The 24011-nt window shown below is 36.8% G+C and overlaps 1 protein-coding gene across 3 annotated transcripts in view; it reads right to left on the minus strand.

Annotated features, from left to right (window-relative positions):
• Window positions 1-2476: 2476 nt before the first annotated feature.
• Window positions 2477-24011, minus strand: part of LOC121329608 (potassium voltage-gated channel subfamily KQT member 1-like) — a 340345-nt gene continuing 318810 nt past the window's right edge. For all 3 annotated transcript variants that reach the window (XM_041275273.1, XM_041275275.1, XM_041275274.1), the window contains one exon: window positions 2477-2931. In XM_041275273.1, coding sequence (XP_041131207.1) covers window positions 2737-2931 — 195 coding nt within the window. In that variant the 3' untranslated portion in view covers window positions 2477-2736. The remainder of the gene's footprint in view (window positions 2932-24011) is intronic.

Consider the following 24011-nt stretch of genomic DNA (forward strand, 5'->3'; position numbering starts at 1 on the left):
AATTTGACGTTTAACGAGCTTTACTGTTTAATATTGAAAAGTAGCAACCCTAGTTAAGTGCAGTAAAACAAAGTCATTGTTAATGACGGACTCTCTTGTTAAAAGGCAAAAAATAAAATGAACACAGCAATAAATCACAAGGGTTTATCATCTTAGAGCCGCTTGGTGGACAACTCATATCTGCTTTTGAGTGCATTTACTTATATCCCATTACAGATTCTGTACCAAAGTTAAGGTTATGATAATAATACAGAAGCTGGTTCAAATGTGAGGTCTGATTTATTGAGTCAGAAATGAAATTACACACAAACAATACACTTTAGGTATCAAAGAGAAAAATCATTACAAAATCAGCATGATTTATACAGAAATTGCCCATAACCCTGTGTCATAATAAAAATAAACCTGAAGACCCTTTGAGATTGTAAGGGTGTATGGTACAGTTCAAGCATGTAGAGCGCATTTTGTTGACCAGTGCGTTTGTCTTGTGGTTAGCTTTTGGCACGTTTAAGTTAAAAAAAAAATGTCCAGTGTCTTCAATTAACCAGTAAATAAAGCTAACTTATCTAATTGCGACCCAACAGTACCTAAACGGAATGCATTATTACTATTATTATTATTATTATTATTATTATTATTATTTTAAATACCAGTAATGCATGCTAGTCAAAATACAAAGAAAAAGTACATCACGTCTCACATACATATATGTGTGATTTGTTTCTAAAAGTCTGACCTACATAAAATATAATATATTTGTACTGGTATATATAACAAATCCGTGACAGTAATTTCTTATTGTCAGGCAAAACTATAAGAAACTAAATCAAGTAGAGAAACATTTCAGCTAGTGTCTTCTACCTGACTTTTGTTTCTTCTAGTTTTACTTCAATTCTGACAGAAAGTTTTGAAGTTATGGATGACAAAGTTCCTCTGTCAGGACTACCAGGTTCAGGCTGGAAGCACAGCGTTGTATCTTTACAAAGCGGAGATATCATACTCATACACCCTCAAAGTAATGATAACTTACAATACAGTATAGATCATGACACATCAGATCCAGTTCAACAAGGTATCGACACAAAACCGGCCATTCTCCAGTAGAAGAGGACAAAAACATGCAGATAAAATACTCTGGTATCTATCTAACCAACTTGGCAGTGTCAAACTTGTTGTGGTGAATATATCAGTATAAAAATGGGTAGGGAAAAACTCTGGGTTATATTTACAGCATTGCAGATATTGTCTTTTGGCTGCTGCACTCTTACATGTACCAGTTAAACTTTTTAAAATACATACTACTTGAATTACTGTAGCATTTGGTTTGTAACTTTATTGTAAAATCACCTTTGGTATCAAAGAACTTTTGGCATCAAAAGCACCAGGGGGTAACTAGCACTGCAAAAAGAACAGGCACAGTATATGCAAAATTACATGAATGTTTCGGTTTCTTCTCTCAGGAAACCTCACAAGGCACTTGGCTATAAGAAAAAAAAAAAAAGATTAAATCTTATCTGAATACATTTTAGATTAAAGGCTTCACAATGCAATGTACACTGTTACTGTAGCTAAAGGAAAAGACTGCTAGCTTGTGATTGGAGACCTGTCTAGGCTCAATACTAATAAATAAACTGGCAATTGTTTTCAAAATTATTATAAATGGTTAAATAAGGTCTTTTTTTATATTATGTTTCTTTTTACTGATACTGTATTATGGGTATCATTCACTGTGTCAGAAATACTACAGTTCCTTTTTGGTAAGTTTGATACAATTTACAATGCTAGTACAGAGGACATTAAATGTGTCAATATCCTTAAATAAATGCTAGAAAATAAAATTGTTTTATAGGTGAGACAAAACTGACAGTATTTCATAAAACAATAACTGTTACTTTTCTCTATTAAAATCAGTTTCTGTGCTTTAAGAAGTTAAAAATGTAAGAGTGTTTTTTAGTTAAACATTGTCCAGTTTCTTAAATGAGTGTGTCCAGTTTCGAGGTGAGGGACACATAGATATGCACGATACTGCTTTTCTCAACTAAAATACCATCTTGGTATTGGTGCGAAATGTTAGTTATCTTCTTGCTTAGACTGAATTTTTTTTCATGCTGGTGAATTTTAATGCCTCAATGTAGCATCAGTAGGAATTTCAGAAGTATGTTTTATTGCAGAGTACAGCCATTAGCCTGTCCCACTGCAACACTGTCTCTGGTCGATGTACCTGCACATAACATGTTTTTAATATAGTGTTGCAGGGGGATAGGTTATTAGTCACACTCTGGTTTACTAGCTGTTCTTTGAAGTTACATGTTTACATTGAGGACAAAAGTGAATCTAAACAAGAAAAATACATCCATTAAGCAGAATAAAAAAAAAAACTTTAAATTTAGACTTTAAAAAATAAAAATATATATATATATATATATATATATATATATATATATATATATATATATATATATATATAGACACACACACACACGTAGATATACGGCAAGTCATTATTATTATCTGTCTGACAATTTTTTTTATTTCTAAAACACAGTACATCTCACTTGAGAGAGCCTGCTTTTAGATTTTAATAATGATGTAATTTCCACCTTGTGAGAATACAATCTTCTATTCAAGTTTTTATGATAAAATGTATTTATATCCTAATGGTCTTCAAGTCTCAGTTTAACTCTGAAGGCTTGAATTTCAAACAGTATTCACAGTCGAGCATGCGGGGGGAGGCACTCAGGAGCTGTGGTCCTTGTTCTTCCTGGGGATGGACAGCTGCTCGTAGGTAGGCAAGATGTTGCTGCTGGAGAGGAATTCGGACTGTATGGCTCCGCTTCGCACTGCTGGTCGGGCAGGCTGACTCTGAAGACCAGAGGCCAGGCAGTTCAGCACATCGGCAATGTGGTTCAGCTTCTGGTCCATATGTGTGATCTAATGAGAAATAAAATTAATTTAGAGATGAAGCAGAAAATGACTGTTCGACCCATCAAGGATAATCCCTTCGCTAACACAACATAAGACACCAGGACATTATCTAAATTGATCCCAGTGTTTTACACCAGGTAAACTATTCCATGCATGTAATAGCTAGGATATATGGAGGCATCTGTACAAGTGAGAAAACAAGTTTGAAAAAGTTGGTTTCATAGACCCTGCTAAGCACAGATTTTACACTACCTAATGCTACCTTAGCGCCAAACAGTGTTTGTGAAAAACGGTCAAAAGCACTTCAGAATCTGTGAGTACATTAAGATGCCCAGTCCATCTGTTTCTATAATTTGCACTTACCGATTTGTGGGCAATAGCACAAAATATTTTGGATCATGTGACACTGTGTTAAGGTTGCAAGTTTCAGTCCAAGGGTTTAATAATATTTCTTACACGGGCTGGAGGTAATCCAAATTATATTGCCATAGAGAAATGAAACTTATGAAAAAGCAACGCTACTGTTTAAGACAGAGATGATGTTTGCAGTCAAGACAAAGAGACAGCATTAAAGACTTGCTTGGAACCAATACATCTACACACAATTTAACCAGCAAGGAAACCTGCTAATAATACTACAACTGTGTAAACAGTGACTTCTCGACATCACATCGTTCCAACCTCACTCATTCTAAGGAAGTTCTAAGCATAAACTGTTTAAACTTGTAACCAAGGTTTATGTTATCTTCAATTCTAAAGCTTTCCTTTAGATAGCTGCGGAGTTGAAAAGGGGAAGCCCCCTAACATACCAGTATGACCTCTAAACAACTACATAACCCCTGTAGCGACCTACCCAATACAGCCAATGTGGGTGTTTCAAGGCTTGTCAGATTTAGGTGGTTAACATCTGATGGAAGTGCAGATTTTATGTAACATGCCAATGACATATTCATGTACATAGAAGTTTAAAGCGTCGCTGGCCTTTAGGGCCCTAAACATATTTTCTTTCTAAGTACAGCTGGCACATAAGAGTGTAAACATTAGCCTGTAATCTTAGAAGTTCAAAGCACCCCAGTGGCCTCAATAAAGCTCCAAACATGTCTTCTCTTAAAGTACAGATGGCACGCCTGCACTCTGCCCCCTGCTGATGTAAGAAATACCACATTTGTTCAGGTACTCTCGCTGCAGGCTGTAGACATGTTTGAGTGCTCTATTACCTTTATAACACACACTTCGAGACCAGGACCAATGGGCACATTTGGGAGTTGAGAGGAGACAGACTGAGGACAGAGGGTAGAAGGCACCGTTTCACACAGGGAGTGGTTGGCGGTTGCCGAGCCCTGTTGTGGCTGATGATTCATTGGGATCAAGTATTAATTGGATGCTATAAATGGCTTCTTAAAGTGCTATAGTAGCTGAGGAGTTAATACAAATGTTGCTTTTGATATACTGATAACATGTTACAGGAAAAACAGTTGATATTTTATAAGACTTTAAATATATAATGTACTAATGCTAAAATACCATTTCTTCAATGTTATGCTTTAAGTCTTTTTCAAGTCAACACAGTTTCAATCAACTTTAACTAAAGATACTTTGGAAGACTTGTAGTCAAAATGCTTGTCAAAGAATTTAGAACTTTACTTTAGTATTACTACATATTGTATCCTTGAGTGTTTTATAATTGTGGAAACATATAAAATGCCTGTTCTTAAAGTTGCAGGGGACCTCCTGTAAGGCAGTGTTTAAAGTTGTTTAAGTTTTTTATTCCTGTACAGTTCAACACTGGTTGCCAATGGACTTCAGTGCTTGCTTTGTGAAAGTACGCTCGTCAGCCCCGTGGCCATTCAATTGAGACATTCCCATTGAAAAATGTTCTTATCAGCTGCCCACACGGTCGTGGCTGTATCCTGCCTGTCACAATCACCAAGGAGCACGTCTACACTGTTCCTTCAGACATGGCAACAATCTGGCCCGACTTCACAAAGTACTTCCTGAAGTCTGCAGGGCTTTCAAAACCCCAGCCAGCATTATGTAGGAAACATGAGACTAAAGCATTCCTCTGGAATATTGCTCCTCCGCTCATCTGACTACAAGTACCTGCATCAATCACAGCAAAGCATATTGAGATAGCGTGTTCTAGCTCAATATTTTTTTACAGTTTTTTTCAGGTTAAAAGCTCTCACACTGAGAAGGTGAAATCAGCTTCTGTTTTGCCAAAGACTTACATTAAACACCAGAATCTTCAGAACTGAATTATATACTTCCATCAATTACACATTTCTTTCTTTCATTTTTTTAAAGGGCAATACATACATTTTGTTTTAACAAAAAGGAAGAATGGGTGTTCTGCTGTCTTACCGATCGCCTTACTTGCTGAAACCAGTGGTTAAAGAAAAGGGCCTGTAAATAGGAGGTCCCTGGTTCAAATCCCAGCTCAGCCACTGACTCATTGTGTGACCCTGAGAAAGTCACTTAACCTCCTTGTGCTCCATCTTACGGGTCGACCGTTGTAAGTAACTCTGCAGCTGGTGCATAGTTCACATACCCTAGTCTCTAAGTCGCCTCAGATAAAGTGTCTGCTAAATAAATAATAATAATAACCTAAGCAAGCAGCCATACTAGATCGCAAGTGACTCTGTCCTGTTTAACTGTGCCTGAATAGTTTTCTAAATACTGAAAATCTGTAGAACTGTTAACATGAAACAACGAATCACCTTGTCTGAAGGAGTTACTGTATAAAGTACCTAGCTTTAAGGCCACTTCAATAAAAAATAATAATACAAAAAAACACCTTACAGTTACAGTTTTTTACAGTCCCAATTTGACATCAATATAAAAGTCAACTTCAATATTAAAGCCTCTGTATTCAGTATTAAGGCCACCATCTGCAGTATCAAACCTAGTTTAAATTCCCTCTTTAATAAGACCAATATGCTGCAAACAAATAACTGACGACTTGGATGCCTGATCATATGTCATTTACCCCTTTTATTTAGATGAAAACTGTAAATTAGAACAGTTTGCATAAAACAAGTATATAATAACACCTAGAACTGTTGAATAAAGTTAATACATTGTCTAAACTGGTATAAAGTTGATAAAAGAAATCCTATGTACGTTAATTAATAAGGCCACCCCCTATTAGTAGTCCCTTCACAAGCCTTAATATGGAGGTTTCACTGTATTAGGATTTTGGAAAATGTAGTACTCTCAAGGTCTATGAGTAGGTCCTGCATCTTTCAAACACACATATACAACAAGCTAGAAGTGTAAGTTCACAGCATAACCAGAATCTCAAGTATTACTTGAGCTGGTATTAGAAAGGTGACAGTTACAAAAGATTTATACTGTGCAGTTCTGACAGCAAACTCTTTAATACAAAAGACATCCGATAGAATGACAGGCTAGTGTAGAAAAGCACTCAGTGCGCTACTCTTTTTAATTCTTGTAATATTGACACAGGGATTTGTAAGGCTTTTTGCATTTGATGTTGGGGTCACTATTACTTGAATGCCTTGTCAAATAAATAAGCTATACCACAAAACGTGTGGATTGATGGCAAGCACCATTTTAATCTCTGGATTGACTGAGGCTCTGTTGTTTTTGTATCTTTTTGCCCAGAGGTTGAACTTTATTTAAAGGTACTGTAGTTTTCTCAGGGGGGATCAGGTGATCCAAGAAGGCTGAGTGCAGCTTCAGTAATCTTTCTTCCTCGACTCGAGTCTCTGCAAAGCTCTTATCTGACAACTGTCACAAGGTTGAAATGTAACTGATTCCCAAGTGTGTTTTTCTAAGGACCAAATGAGGAGGTGATCAAGTTTAGAAACATTAAAATTTACTTAAATTCAGTTACAGTCAGAAAAAAATGAATTTACCAAGTATGTTTTAGGATTTAGTATAGTCTCCTTTTAAAGGATCATGTTATTTGACAATCAAGTAGATATTAAATCAAATTAGCAATTTTACCCCCACATAAATGTGTTTGCTCTACTTTACCCGAAAGCAAAACAAGTTGGCATGTTAACATTTAACATCATGATGAGAAAACATTAAAACCTTGCTTTCTAGCCACTTTTTAAAAAGTGTTAACTTTTTTGGTCCTTTTCTCCAATTTGCTCCTGTTGACCGCAAAGTAAAGACAACTTCAATATTAAGGCCACCATTTGAAGTCCCAGATGCATCAAACCTTTATTTGCTAACCTCTCTAAAGATTGCCAACTGTATTTTTTTAAACAAACCATTTTAATTTGATTTTTGTTTTAAATGACTGAAACAGTAAATTAACATACCAGAAAACCAAAATAATATCAGGAGAAAAAGGTTAAACATTTCAATAAATTTAAAATATTAAGGCTGGTCTTAATAATGAGGTATCACTGGGTAATAATAATAATAATAATATAATAATAATAATAATAATAATAATAATAATGCTGACCTCTCATCTATTCCTGTTTAGCTTCATCTCACAGCACACACTGATAAGAGATACTGACTGACAGACAAGATCAGCAAATGCAGAAGAGCAATCTGAACAATACTGCATACAAAAGCCCTGTTTCAAATAGACCAACAAGGTCAGCGTGCAGCAAATTTCAACATGTTGCTAACCTGAAATTAATGATTTGCCTCTGATCTTTACATAAGGTTATCATTTTGAACTACTTTGGAAACTAGTTATAGTGGTGAGTGACCACGATAGTAAGTAGATTCAAATGTCATTGGAATTGTTTCCATTCCTCTTAAATGTTATGCTGTTTGCAAATCGATCTGAGTGGATCTGGGTTCTGTAGCTCAGGTATTGAGTTGTATCATTGTTCTATAATTCTGCCTTTACCTAGCTATCAGTTGCTTTAAGCTTGCTTGGAGAAGCCTAAATGCTGGGACTAAATGGCCTTGCTTATTCCAGTCAAATAATGTGCCATTGTGACTTATGTACACTGAGAGAGTAGGTGGGATTGACAAAGTTAAATAGTCACATGATTTAAACAGTCCTGACACTTTGGGTGCCCCAGACAAAGGCTGATTTCAAAGTTCGAAAGGCAGATTTAGAGGAAAATGGTAATTCAGTATTGGAGAAACAGAACCCAAAACCACTCAGAATGACATAAAAACACCAAAACTTTAAGGGAAATATGAAACATTTTACTTTTTGATTCTTAGCCAATTGCCTTTATGTTGCACTACATTTAAAAATGAAGATAAATCTCTTTAAAAACTGTCCAAAACTTGTTTTCTCAATGGACAACACAATTGTTTTAAAATCTATTCTTGGTATGTTCTCCCTTGCCCAGTTCGTGATTAAATAGCCCAATCAGACCCTGTTGAACCTCAACTAGATATCTTTGTAACAGTTCAATCATATTCAACCGTTAGATGATTTTAAAAGGTCAGTAATAGTTAGCAAGTTACCAAAAAGTCCCTGTCTTGTACAAAGTTGCACAAGGGCTCTCCATTCCACATACCATAAACATTACCTGATTTGTTTCAATTACTGAAGAGACCTAAACAGAAAAGGCAGATTAGAGATGCATGCAGAACATGTCTCTTATCTAACGGAAGTCTGAACCACACACTTAAGGACAGGATGTTGAAAGTACACCAGGTACTGTAATTCATGCCCACAGCCTTGTATCTTTTCGATCAAAAATGGTAAGTACACAGTGTTGTGAAAATGCGATACAAAAAAAGACAGGAAGTCTCAATAGGTATTTGGCTCAGTATTTTGGCTTCAGGCCATTTCAATAGTAGCATAGTTCTGTTTTACAGTTAATTACACAAACAGACACAGACACACACTTCAACAGACTAAACCGTATCTAAACCAAACAGCTGGCTTGTTTAGTATCAGTTTACCCAACATGAAGGTCTGTAATTACATAACCCTAAAACTGTACAAAGCAAGGACAAACTCGGGTCTTTATAAGCACTGAGGCTTTATTAGGACTCGTCTTCCCGATCGGTTTTGGCATCAGCCTGAATTATATGCAAATTGTGTTGATCATGGGATGTGATCCCTGCAACACTTTACATATGTGGGAACAGCACAACTGCAAATAGGCTTCCATAATGGGGGAAAGCTCTAATAGCATTTAAAGAGGCATGATAGTGGGTGCACATCTTGCAGGTGCCACTATGGACAATCATACTACCAGGCTGCTCCAAAACATCGCCATTACAACGCACCAGCAATGGCAAAACAAGGGAAAAATGGTCACCAAGAGAGACAGATGTGGCCAAAGCAGGGGCGAACAGAGGGGGAAGATGTTTACAGAGGCTTGTCAGTTCTGAAATACCAATGACTAAGTAAATGAGCATCACTCGAGACACCTCCTAGCACAATGTTGAGTTTATGACATGTTGTGTCAAGGCTGTGATCAGGGCAAGGGGTGGTCCAAGCCGATTCCAGGTGTAAGTCCTAATGTTGTCAGGCAGTTTATACTATGTGCATATATCCAAATACAGCTACATACCTACAGCCAAAACGTAGACTGTTATGCACTGATCGTGCCCATCACCAAACACCATAACTGCCTTCTCCAGGTATAATCTGATAAACTATACATTTTCACCAATAGATTAATTAAGTCTGTGATAAAAAAGACCTTCTTTATGTGTAAGCATTGCACATCTCAAAACTTCAGACCCATATAGAGGTCTAGGAAAGAAAACTCCACTTAAAACGACAGGCGGCTATTACAATATAGGAAAAATAATGGCACTGAAAAACAACAATTCTAAAATAAACTTAGTAGACAGCATTTCAGCAAGATTGAACAGCCAGCAATGTAAGAAGAAACAAATATTTCTGATACTGTCCTGCACGGCACATTTTCTGCAAATAATGAAAACATAGATGCAACATGTTGATGATGAATATCTGGATGATGTCATGGTTCTACTTAATTAATTCTGCTGTCATCTCCAAATTAACAGCCTGTATTAATACCCCAAATGTATCTCCAGGTTCCAGCCACATAGCCCTTCTGTGAAACTGTGCTATAATTTGGAGCTCAGCACGTGACACAATCTCTTGCTGAGATCAAAGTCAACAGTAATACAGGTTCAAAACTAACGACTTCTGCTACTTTCCTTTAGGTCAGTGCCTCGATGTAGAAGCAGTCACTTCCCAGTCCTTTGATTGCCAGTTTGTTTTAACAAGATTGTACAAAGTCAAAGCCAGAAGAGCAACTACTAATAAAAAGAATGACCACACACAGACTGGTTTAGGGCTAAACTGTTTGAATTTCAAAGAAGCTATATTGAGTAGCAAAAGAGAGCAATAGGTACTGTGACTTTTGGGTTATTCTTGAAACATTAGAAAAGCATGCAGATCATTTTTTTTCATTAATGGGAAACAAATAGAATAGCAATTAACTTGTAACAGTATGCAAAGTGAACACCCAATATGGAAATAAGTTCTTCGAAAACCTTTTTTCATTACAGTGACTGCCATCTTTAGAATAACAGAACATTTTTTTACTCTATGGATGCATTCACATTGGGTCCGTTTCAAACAGACTCTGTCTGGTTAGTTTCATTTGAAATAACGTATCAATGTGCTTGCTGTTTACACTTATCTGTGTGCAAAGGGACCGAGTTTGTTTGGATGTGAACTAAACTTAGTTTTTTTTTGTCTTTTTCCTTTTTTTTCATGACCGAGTCCATTTGTGTTCACAATGCAGTTTTCAAATGAACTTAGCTCGTTTATATGGTGTGTGAACCAGATGTTTACAATATCCTGCAAGGCATATTGAAAGATGGCAGCTATTGATGTATTGCTCTGGTTTTTAATATAGCATGATTTAAATTATTTCATATTGCTGTGGAAGAAAGCACTGGGGAGGCACTTCGCTAACTTAATTAACATTTCTTGAATGCCTACAGTAGGAGAATAATGCAGTTTACGCATTTCTGCACGGTTCTACTATTGGCATTAAACAAAGTAATTTAAGAAAAGACTAAATATATTTGACTATTTTTGTGAGTTTTGCCTAGTTCGGCTTGGATTTTGGTGTCTGACCAAATTTCTGTCAGAGCTTCAGTTTCTCCCACTGTCAAGATTTCCACAGTGAAAAACTAGTTTTCTTCAATTCACTGACACGGTAAACATAACAGTATATGAGTCAGTATATGAACTCAACTACTTGCAAAATGTTTACTTCTGAGTCAGGTAAAGTTTGTTTCCTGTGTGCAAAAGGACCAAGTCCAGAAGTTGTTCACACTGACATTTAGCAAGCAGACCAGACTTTTTAAACATTTAAACATTTTAACATTAAACATTTGTTAAACCTACCGAGACCACCTATTGTCTGTACCAAACCCAGTGTGAACACACCCTAATACACACAACTGAATTTCCTGTGATATAAAATATAATTATTTCTGCTTATCTCAGAGTTATGCACAAAGTTCAAATAAAGCGTTACCTGAAAAAAAAAAAAAAACTGTTACACAAGGAACCTCAACTGTGGAGGCCAGTCATGGACCACCAAGGTGAGCAGTGATATTGGTGACATCAAGCAAGGTCACACAATAGCAACTGATCAAAGCTTAATGCCTCCACCACAATTAACCCTTAATAGAATCAAATGAACACGTTCAATCAGGGCTCTTTGTACCCAGACAAAAGATCCTGACATCAAAGCATCTCATCCAAGCCGCCCCCATGTCCTATCATATGCAGCTGTGGCCACCTTGGAAAACCAAAAGAGAACCACTCCCTCACAACCGTCAAGGAGACCACTGCAAAGCACTCTGAGAAATGAACACCAGAAGAGAGAGGCTTCTGTGACAGTGGTTCAGAAGAAGGATGTGTACTTATTAAAAAACAAACAGAAGAGCTGCTGTTTCAGTATCATTGTATAAAACTAAATTAAACAAGATATTAGGGTTATAAGTCTTATTTTCTGTTTGGCTCCTCCTTTCATTGCTGCTTTATTTGTGGTTATTACACTGTTATTTGGTGATTGTTGTATTATTATTATTTGTATTAAATGTACTAATATTAAAAATAACTTTCAGACTAGAAGCCTCTCCCAATGTTTGTTTTTTTTTAATAGTTTGAAGGACAATAAGATGTGAATTTTGGCCAAATAGGTTAGCTTAGGAGAAGTAAGGGTTAGTGTGGTTTGCTAACTTATTTACTTATTTTTAGCATGGAAGTGTAAACACAGACAGTATGGTCACCACATTGTCACATTTTCATAAAATACAAATTTCTGCCCAAGAATGTATTTTAATTGTAATTCTTTTTTGCACATTCTGTAGTAAAATATATATTTGCATGCACCACTTTTTATTAATAAAAACAGTCCCATCTAGTATCTTGTTTTGTTTTCTCTGGCAACACAGACAGCAGAGCCAACTGTTTTTGTCAGTAAAATGACACAAGTGTAACCCCACTCTCCCTGCACACATTTACAGGCAAGCTCCAGCTCAAATGTTTACTCTAACCTAAAGAATCCCCCGAGTGTCATTTTTTATCACCGACTGTCAGAGAAGCACTAGAGTGGTCTCATAAATCAGCGTGCAAACTCATTACATCAGCATGCTGCGGCCAGGACTTGAGTGGAGCGCGTCTAGTCAATAAACTGCTTTACAAAAAAAAAAAAAAACCGCTCGACGAGGAGTCCAGACAAAGTTATTTACCAATCAGCCACTGTTGTGTGTTTTGCACCTTGCTAGAGAGCTCGAGTGGGCCAGATTCTGGGGAGGCATTTCTTCCAGTTGTTGTTGACGACACATAAATCATAGTCTCTTATTAAAGAATTGCGCTTCCCCTCTTCTGGGTGATGTGCGTTTCATTTCCCCCCCTTTCATGTGACACTGGTAAATCAACAATGTCATTCAACCCATCTGTTTAATGGGCTGAAGCCAGGCTGTGCTCACTGAGAAATACGAGCACCCAAATCCGCCGTGCACATGTGCAGTAGCAGCCAGCTGTCAGCCAGGACTGGCTATGATTGCCTTAAAAACGTAAGGATGGAGCGCAGCCTGGTAACGAACACGCTGATCAGTGCACGTGCCAAGCAACAAAGACTATAAACACGAGCAGTACGACTTTGTTTCTTCTCAGTCTGCATGGTGTGTTACTTTGCATATAGACAGAAAACGTTTAAACTGTTTAAATATTAACTTTAAATTAATGTTATTTGTCTTACTTGTTCAACTTCAGCAGTGCTTTAACTTAAGCTCAGTAATATTTTGCTGTGTTTGGCAATAATGTAATTGTGACTCCATTTAAGGTGTTATTTTTTCCTGTTCTTGGTCTTTGAACTTGTTTTGATTTAGATTCAGGGACAACTTTAATTTAAATAATAAAGTAATTGAGAAATCTGCCATGATAAGACATCGCAGTGCAAACTTTCTGTATCGCTTCCAACAAGAAACAGATCTACTGGACAGTACTTTTACCACTGAGGTTGGCCCCCTGGACCCCACCCCCTCACCTGCATCTGAGGTGTGAACACCCAAACATTTTGGCCATAGCCGCCACTGTCATAGTGTACATATTAATTGACACTTTCTAGATAAGAACATCAATCATCAGTACAACTTAAACACAGACACACAGTAGGACCCAAGCAACATCCCACTTTCATAAAATAATCCTGTGGTACATTTGCTAGGCTTGTTTACACAGTGGAACAGTTTGCATTGACAATTATCCCAACATTATCAATGCTGTGTGCCAGTTACTGTCTGCTTTGGCCCTGCAACTTGTTGCAAGAACGCAGTACTGAACTGGTGAGACATTTGGTTTTAACATGTTGGGCGTTGAAAGCTAGTTTACACAGTGCTGTTGCAATGTGCAGATAGGCCTTAATGCTAATCAGATATGTTAGTTAACAACAAGCCCCTGCCATGACTGTAAAACCAAAATTAGAGTCTTCGGTATCATGAAAAAAGTAGATCATTATAACCTACACCCTTTGAAAGTGTACCATGCATACGTACAGACTGACAAACAAAAGGGCAGGTTGCTCCATATATCCCCAGATTCTGATACTGAAGTTCCATCAAAATTAGACAAGCTGCTTTCTTTACATATATAAAACTTGACTTTGAGTCACACTGAATTAGGGGTATGACCAAGGCCTCATTTACCTTATCCAATATCAAAACAAAATGCTAGTAGTTGTTTTTATTTGTTACAAGACAACAATAACAAAAACTTTTTCCAGAGGTCGTTGTGCTCATTGACTCTTGTCTCTCCCTCTTGATGCCAAGACCTTGACTAATTTCCTGCCTATCTGCCTGCCTGAGCTTTGCAGATAATTTCACAGTTGAGTAGTTGCCCTGGTTAATCATAATAAGAGCTGGATTTGAGCTTTTGGGGGGGTCCTTGTCTTCATAAATAACTATTTAGTTAACACTCACTCAAAACTGGTCACTGGTTTCCTTGAGGAGGAGATAACTAATTTGGATATTTTGGATGGCTGCTGCTTCAATTGTTTATGCTTCACTGACATCGACAAAGTGCAAAGAACAACTCCCTGCTGAAATTAAGCAAGTGTAACAGTGCACCATTTTAAACAAGTACTAAATGGCAAATAAAAGCTAGTCCTAAGAACCTTAAGCTTTCAGTACACCTTTCATTTTACTGGGCACTGGCGTGCACTGGTGTAGACACACAAACACTGTGCAATGACCTCTTATCAAGGCTTTTAGCCACGTAGCAAACCAGAATAAGCAACCCAGGATTCTACTGCAATCTTTGTTCCCAAGATATAGCCAGTATGTAGAAAATCATGTGGAATAAGAAATGGCAATGAATAGTTAAATGAAAATGTGTTAACCTGGTATTAAAGGACCCCAGTGATTCAGCATCAATAACATGGTTAAGTAACCCATTGCACACCATCACCACTCTCTGTAAAGAAGCACCTCCTGCATTCCAGCCTGAGTCTATCTGCACTTCATTTCCAGTTAGCAAAAATTCCATAGGTAATAGCTGGCAAGTTACTCTGTGTTGCTGAGATATTCTGCACACGGGTCTTACTAGATTTTGAGGACATTACATGGGCCACTGTACCTGCAGAGATATTGCTCCTTCTACTTAGGAGGAGCTCTCTGTCTATCTTTTGTACGGTGCTAGGAACATACATTCAAAGCATACTTTATTGAGATAGAGGTGATTATTTTAATGCAGCTACACAGTACTTGGTGAAATTCCACCCAGTGTAAGATCCTCTGTGCAAACTGAACTCGTCAGTACGACTTGTTACTGATCTGAGTTCAGTCTTTACCATATATTATGCACAAAAATTGACACTATTTAGATAATAGAAAATCGATCACTAGTGTTACTTAAACACAGACATCAGTTGGACCCTAGCATGCCATGCCTATGTACACAGTGAAACAGTTTACATTGACAATTATCCCAACATTATCAGTGCTGTGTGCCAATTACAGTTTGCTTTGACCCTGCAACTTGTTGCAAGAACGCAGTACTGAACTGGTGAGACATTTGGTTTTAACATGTTAGGTGTTGAAAGGTGGTTTACACAGTGCTGAGGCCTTAATGCTAATCAGATATGTTAGTTAACATAAATCCCCTGCCACAACTGTAAAACCAAAATTAGAGTCTTTGGTACCATGAAAAAGTAAATCATTACAACCTACACCCTTTGCAAGTGTGCCATGCATATGTACAGACTGACAAACAGAAGGGCAGGTTGTTCCATATATCCCCATATTCCGATACTGAAGTTCCATCAAAATTAGACAAGCTGTTTCTTTACACATGTAAAACTCGACTTTGAGTCACACTGAATTAGGGGTATGACCAAGGCCTCATTTATCTTGTTCCAGTATCAAAATTAAATGATAGTAGTTGTTTTTATTTGTTACAAGACAAGACAACGATAATAAAAACTGAGGTCACTGACTCTTGTCTCTTTCTCTTGATGCCAAGACCATGACTAATTTCCTGCCTATCTGCCTGCCTGAGCTTTGCGGATAATTTCACTGTTGAGTAGTTGCCCTGGTTAATCATAATAAGAGCTAAATTTGAGTTTTTTTTTTTTGGGGGGGGGGTGTTGGGGGGGTTATATTCACTCAAACTGGTCACTGATTTTCTTACTGCACAATCACCCCTTATCAAAGTTTTCAGCTAAGTAGCCAACCATGACGGTAAATAACCTCAGAATCAATTTCAATCTGTGTTCCTAAAACATGGACAATATTTACAGAATAATATAGAATACAAAACAGAAATTAATAATTTTAATGATAATTGTGGTATTTAAACCTAAATGTCTTTAGGAAAGCATCCAAGGTGCTAGTCTCATGGTAAAGTAAATCAAAATGAGGGATTTACAGTATGTGGAGTTATTTCTTGGGTTCTCAAGAAACAATTTGTGTACAGAGAGAAAGACCCCTCCATATAGCCCCACAATCTAATACATAGTGCTGATAACAGGTTTCATCACAATTCAGTAAGCGGTCTTCCAGATGTATGGAAAATGTAAAGTGTGACAAATGTACGTCCACTTCCACTATATCTCCGTCACCAAGGATTTCATATCTTCATATCTTTACAATATGTAGAATTACTTATGACAGAGGCAGAGTTCAAGTAGTGGTTTCATTAACCTAATCAAGTAGGCTGGAATAAGGAATGTCCATACCAAGTTTCCTCACAATTGGAATAAAAATTCTGAAAACTGGGACATAAATCTCTTTTAACAACAACATTGGCTTCCCCTTGGTGTAGTAACAACACCACTTCAAGATGTTTTTGTTTTACTTTGTTTTATATTGTGGCAGACAAATATCACATTGTAGGGTGAGCACAGTCTGTATAGAAATACAAAGAGATAGCTATACCATTTTAATGAAGCACACTCATTCCAGCCAGTAGAAACTTTTACTTTGCCATTTGTTGGCTTCTTAATAATAGGCTAGTTGAGGGCAAAGAAACACAAGGGGATTTGGCATGAATAAAAATAAAAGAGGTCTGTAAGACTAGAACAAACACGACAGTTTAGGCCAAAGCTATGGACGTGAGGGCTTTAATAATTTCAAGCCTCTTTGCCTTAATCTGGCTTTCTTTTTCTCACCCAGTACAGAGGTAACAGTGTTGTGGAAAAATAGTGAAAAAACCAAACAAGTATGTGAGTAACGTACACACCACCACAGCCAAGCATACAGGGCATGGAAATGTTTTACTTTTTATAAAATACCTATTTTTAAATAGAAATAGTAAATAGAATTTTTAGAGACTATTTCATTTTTTTTTTTTTTAGAATGGAAATTATTTTGTAAATAGTTTTTTAAATAGTTTTTTTTTTTTAAACCAATTTCACTTTTCCGTCTGAATAAAAATACAGCATGGTTATGCAAGTATGCTTACTCTCATTGGGGGCTTTGGGACAGGAAACAGCCGAGATGAGGATGAACCAATCAGAGAGAAATAACTGGTTAGTAACCGTGCTACTTCGCTGGGTCTAGCCGCAGCAATAACTATTTGAACATGGATGTAGATAGCAGGTATAGGTCATACTGTAAATAATGTAAGAGGACTACAATTTACATTGATAATTCATATGACAATATGCAAATTCTACAGGTTAAAACATGTTAAACAGTGAGTAAATATGTTATATATGAAAAAACGAAGTATAGAGTCATGTATTTGAGGATGGTAAGAGGGACTGAGTATATACAGCTGTGCATTAGTTCGCCAACAACTGGGTTCAGCTGTACCTGGATTACGAAATCCCTGCAGACACCTATCCATCTAAGTAAATCCTATCCACTTACATTTCTGTATAGATCTAGAGAATCACTTTTCCTATTCTCTGTATGTATAACACAACTAACAGTTTTGAATAGCTTATCTAACTGTGAAGAAACATTTCATTGCTAATTTGTATTCTCTACTACTGTTCTATACATACTGTTGACATAGGTCATTGTCTTCAACTTTGTCATCTCACTGATCATCACTGATAATGCTGCTATTTTCTATTTAAAATACATTACTGACAAGCTATTTTCTATCTGCATTTTAAAATGATTTGTGGACCACTATTTACTATTTAAATAATTTCCTTAACTACTTTGCCCATCCTTTGCCACAGCTGATGTTAGTATGATGAAAAGGTGACCATGACAGTACGAGCGTGTACAGAACAGTACAGATTGTCAAGTTTCATGACAATTGTATCAGTGATTATCCAGATATTATAACCACATTTGATCAGAAGTCAATATCATGGTATGTTAGGAAATAAGCTTTAATGAGTGTGGTGCAATTTTCATAGTCTAATTCTGTAAAATGTACTAATATAATACAATTGTAATTCTTCATTCAGGGAATTAAAAATCGGAGTGTGTGTAGATGTTATTATAGGTTATGTGTTTCAAGCTAGAAAAAGTTATGGTCCCAACCCCAGGTTCTTCTGTGGTTTGGGATCATCTTTAAAAGACACTCTTAATGCAGGACTAGCAGCGCAAACCTTCAGCCTTTATGTACAACCTGGCAATTAATAATCCAGAAATAAATACAAGCATATTCCTCCTGTTCTAAATCAAATTGCTAAATTGCTAACTTGCTAACTATTTTTTTTCCTAAGATGTAAGGAAGACAATTAAAGCAAACACTTTAATCTCCCCACGCTGCATCTGTCATTCAATCCGGCGGCAATATGAACCCACGTTTGATGTGGTTCTCCATTGGTTTTTTTTTAAAAAAAGTACTTGAAACAGTTGTACTCAAAGCAATCTTTTGTGAAACAAGATCAAAATGAATTACACGCCACTGGTGTTTGATAAATAAATGCTTTTGATAGGGACGATCCAAGGCAGAAGATTATTTTTTATGAGGGGTTTAGAATGTAACCATGGTAACAAAACCCCAATGTTGCAAGAACTTTCAACTAGGGGTGTGCAAACTTTACACCCATTTTAAATTAAAAACGGCACATTTAAAAAAAAAAAATTGCAGGTTGCAGTTTTTTGGAAATATAGGTTCTCTGCAGGTCACACCACTTCAAACTTCAATCAGAGTAAATCAAGGTAACATATGTATTTAAAAAATCCTCTAACTTCAAATAACAGTTCAACAGGAATTGCATGGACTAAGTTACGCAGGGCCAGTTTATGTTATGGAAGACTTAAATTAAATACATACAGACTAGTAAGTGATAAAGCCAGAGTGGTTCATTAAAATTTTATAATTTTCTATTTTTACTGCAATTTCACTTGGAGATTTCCAATATTGCCCAGCCCCATATTCAACTCTACCAGGAAGCAGCTGAAGTCAACAGAGTTAAAATAAATGCAGGTAGCAAAAAACAAAACAAACACCACAAGCCATAAAGCAAAATTCTATTTTTAAAGTAATTTTTGTGTCCAATTTGATCCTTTATCTTAAAGCTTGCTACTGGTGAATATTTACATGTAATAGTTTTCTGGAAATAGCCAAAGCAGAAGCTGAAACTGAGTGAGTTTTTTATGTTTAAAACATTTTCATGACACCACCCATTGATCTTTTGACTGATTCATTATACAAATTTACTAACTAAAAGTAGCTGAGTGGCTTTGAAGAGAAGGGGATGCATGGCAGATATATTGCTGATTAACAAATTCATAGTTTGTGCTACAAATCCACAGAAAACTGTTGATTCGACAACACAACCACATAGTGTTACACATTTCAAACGTAACACTTACAGAACACATTTCCATAATTTAAAATGAATTAACACAAACATGCCTCTTATATATATATATATATATATATATATATAAAACACATCTTCTGAATAGGGTTAGGAACAACAGCAATTTCATCATCACTTAGTAAATCTCCATCAATTACACGGACGTTAGATTTAAACTGAGCTTTTGCATTTCTTTCCTGGCTTTAACCATTGTTCAAACCAACTTAATCTTTTTTAGGTTTAGCAAAAACGATCAATTACTCCACTCTCCATTCCTGGTTCACATTCCTTTTTTTATGCATTTTTGTTCTAATGCCACATCTAAAACAGTCCTAGCTACTATCTGCACTTACAACAAACACTTGTGTCTGTGTAAGTGGGATTTCAAACTTCAAGGAACACATGACATCATTCCCACAATACAAGAGCAAAAAACAAATCCAATTACCAAACTAACAATCAAAACAATGTTTTTTTTTAACTGATTCAACTCCTATCATTGCTACTGAAACAGCTGCATGTCCATACCAAGCAGCAACAACAATAACAGTCAATGGCATGCATCTCCTGTCTCAAGATTAATGGAGGTTACAGTTACAGGACCAGTAAGTATTTTTTAAACAGATGATTTTGAAGCAAGGTGACACGCTGGAGGTATGGGAACGGGTTAAATTGGACGGGCGCAGTATCTATTCCAGCTTGATAGGCCGAGCTGCAGTTTGAACTCTCCATGACCTTAGGATGCATAAGCTAAGCACGCCAGGTGCATTCATGTCCTGAGCCAACATGGCACTGAGTCAGCAAGTGATATGATGGCAAATCCGTTTCAGTCATTTCTTTTTCCAAGAGAATTGCAAACAGATTGATCTCCGCGGGCTAAACTGCGGCATGAAAATAGGTTACACAAAGCAATTTCTTAGCTGTCATGTAAAGACAAAAAACCCTGTTGAACAATAGTTAAGATGTCTTACTGCAGGTCAGGAGAGTTCAAGACCCTTCATGGCTATTCTATTACCTATACACAGTTTTATCTTGCAATATGGGGAACTACATGCTATAAAGTAACAACATTTAGCTGACACTGCAGCAGCACAGTTAGAATGAATCAGTTTAAAGATTTGAGAAAATATACAGGGTGTTGCCAATTAATTAGTAATAAGAAAAACAACAACCATATATGAGACCTTGAGCAGTTAGCTATTACTTTCTTTGCTGTAAAAGTTTAAAAGGAACATGACAGTGGGGTCTGATTAGTCTGGGCTATTATTTACAGCATTGTAAAAAGATTATTTTTTATTTTTTTTTTTAAATCTCATATTCCCCTTAAAAGTCCATTAAAATGCAAATTAAACTATTAAATGAAAATCAAGTACAATAAACTCCCTCCTCTTCTTGGAGGTCTTACTGAAAGGAATACACAACTTACCATCTTACAGGAATTTTTAAGGTGAAACTCATGTTGTTACAGCAGTGAGGGTTAAGTAACAGTTAAGCCCCACCAGGTTGTGTGATTATTAATTCTGTGAGGACAGCAGTGGTGACTGCAACGCTTGACCATTGCCCTCTTAAGTCCCTGTGGTCCAGGTCACATGCAACATTAGCTGTGTGTTCATACACTTAATGCATTCGGCAACAAGAATCCATCATGACCTCTCCAATTCCCATCGGCTTTCTCCCTGTGCCTCCTGAGCCGGCTCCAAGAAAGTTGTTTTCCCAATAACAACACTATTATTGTACCGGCTCGCTGTTGCCCCCGACAGTCTCAAAACAGCCATGTGACCCTCCCCTGGAGGAGGCTACAGTATGTCTGTGTGTCATCTGCTGGAGAAATTACGAATAAAAAACCTGCCAATCACATCCTGGCTTGTATCTCTCAGACGTGATGCTGCTTACACAGCACAATGCATGAGGGGAGGGCTTGTCTCCTGGTGTATTACAACCATGGTCGGCTTACAATACAGCAGGTTATTTCATTATTGGCCCTGGCTAGTGTAACTGTTCTGGACAAAGCTCTTTTCAGGAGGTACCCAGTGACTTCTACTTGACCTTATTTATCAGACCCTTGCAGTTAGGGAATGCTTTTCATTGTCTGGGGAGCACCTGTGCTCATCGAGGCAGCAGCCCCCACCCCCAACACCACTGCCTGCTTGGTGCCTATGGATTCGAAGTGTGATCAGCATCTACTCTCCATTAGAGGTGTAGAAGGGCAGAGCCTGGGCGGAAACCGGCCACCACACACACACAGTAAATGAGCATCTTAACCACTACGCAAAAGAGCCAGGCTTGTCTTACAGAGCTTTCAACCCCAACAGCAGGGTCAAACCCATAATGACAGTGCATCCCACAACACTCTCTGTTAAAATCATTTCAAAATTGTGCTTGTGAATTTAGTGTTAAAGAAAGCTGCAGAAGACAATTGCACTGGCTATAGTCTTAAAGATATCACTCCTCATAGCTCTCAAGCAAGCTGCCCTCAATCCTGAACTAAACACCCTTTGCCATTCACACCTTTCAAGCTGTTAAATGTGCCAGATTGGAATGGTTTTGTCCATTGGTGGCTAATTTCTGCCACCTCTGTGGTCTCCCGATTTAAAAGAAAACATCCTAATCAGCGTAATACATGATATTGCCTATGATGCATAATCTATGAGAGATCCTTTATATTTACCTATTTATAAACTAATAAAAAGGTATAATGAAACTAAACCGGATTCCCTTTACTAAACATTACAACAGTAATATATACAGTAATTAATATCATTAATCACATGATATGAACTTGAAGTTGATCTGATATTAATTGAACAGATTTAGCAGGCAGTATTTATTAGTTCATAAATAGGTTACTGTATATTAACTTACTATTAATAAAAGTTAATTGGTTAATACAAATTAATACTAATTCATTATTTTCAAATACAGTACTCTATTAACACGTCCCACTGGAGCTGCCAAACTCTAAGATTTATGATGCACAAGCCCACAGATTATTCGATTAAGGTGAATGGCCAGGTGGAGTCAATGCCTTTCCTGAATTTCAAGTCCATGGCCCTGCTATGCCTTTTCTAGGATAATGTGAGGCCTACAAAATCATGGCAACACCAATGGTAAGATTTTCCTAGGGAAAAAATATATATATATATATACACACATATACATACATACATACACATACACACTTTACAGGGTTAACAGATTTTAATATTCTATGAAATCAACCTGCTATGACGTTTGATGGTTCTTCAAAGCCACCCTTGAAGTTGACCCCTGACATTTATTATTTATGCAAAAAAAATCAAACACCTGTTTCTATTGGAAGGGCTTTTTCAGGCTCAGAAGTAAAAAAAAAAAAAAAAAGTTGCATTAGTTTACCATTTGCAACTAATTTAGTGTAAAAAAAAAGCTGCCTACCATGAAAGATTGATTTATTTATGGTTTTTAAAAAAGAATAAGAGAGAACCACAGGCCAAAAAGCCTGGTCTTCAAGTTTTAACTCACCCACTGTGAGTGTGTGAACTTAGGAGCCAGTAACACCTGGCATGTACTGAAGTATGACCGGTTCATCACGAACATGTTTGTGGTAGTTCTGTTACAATGAAAAATATAATGTTATAAAACTAGCAAAAACCAAGCAGAAAGGACTAAGTATTCCATTAAAAAAAAAATAAAAAAATTCTGAAAATAAATTGCTTTTAGACTCAAAATAGGTTCTCCTAGATTTTATTTTTAAAATGAAATTACTGGTGTCTATTAAATTGTTATTACTTGCACTGTTGGAATTGTTAGTATTCATTGAATCCTTTTTGAATGATTCAGTGGTATTATGATACAACATGGTTTGGATAAATGTAACACACCTGTGTTAATAAAACATTACAAAAACCAACAAAATAGAGAGGCACTTGTTTTGCTATTCAGGTACACACTAAATTGATTTTTGTGTTTTTAACTAACCTCCCTCCAAGAGCACCATTACAAAAATTTGATCCAAGAAAAATAAATTTGTGGGTTAACCACTTGATGAACAAACGTCTGATATTTCATAAGCACAGGCGTGACAAATGTAACTCTTCTGTAGGCATGTTCACTCAGCCCTCCTCATCTGTTATTGATCTACCCTAGCTCTGACAGAGAGGACAAGCTTTCTTTAAAATCCAGATCAGTGTGCTTTCTGCTTGGAGCCGCTTATACTGATCCCAACGCAAGCTCACAATTCCAGGGCTGCTTTCAATGGCCACGAGCCAAACATTTTATTAGCATCTTTAAGTCTTTGAGATGTGCAAGCTCAGTAAATCTTCAGCTTTCAAATTTAATGAGGACAGAACCAAGGCAGATGCTGCTGCATTTGCAATTGATCTGATGTCAATTTTTTTTTTCCCCCCACATTTTAATAAGGGCTTTACTAAA

The sequence above is a fragment of the Polyodon spathula genome, chromosome 17, assembly GCF_017654505.1.
Source record: "Polyodon spathula isolate WHYD16114869_AA chromosome 17, ASM1765450v1, whole genome shotgun sequence".
Lineage (NCBI taxonomy): Eukaryota > Metazoa > Chordata > Actinopteri > Acipenseriformes > Polyodontidae > Polyodon > Polyodon spathula.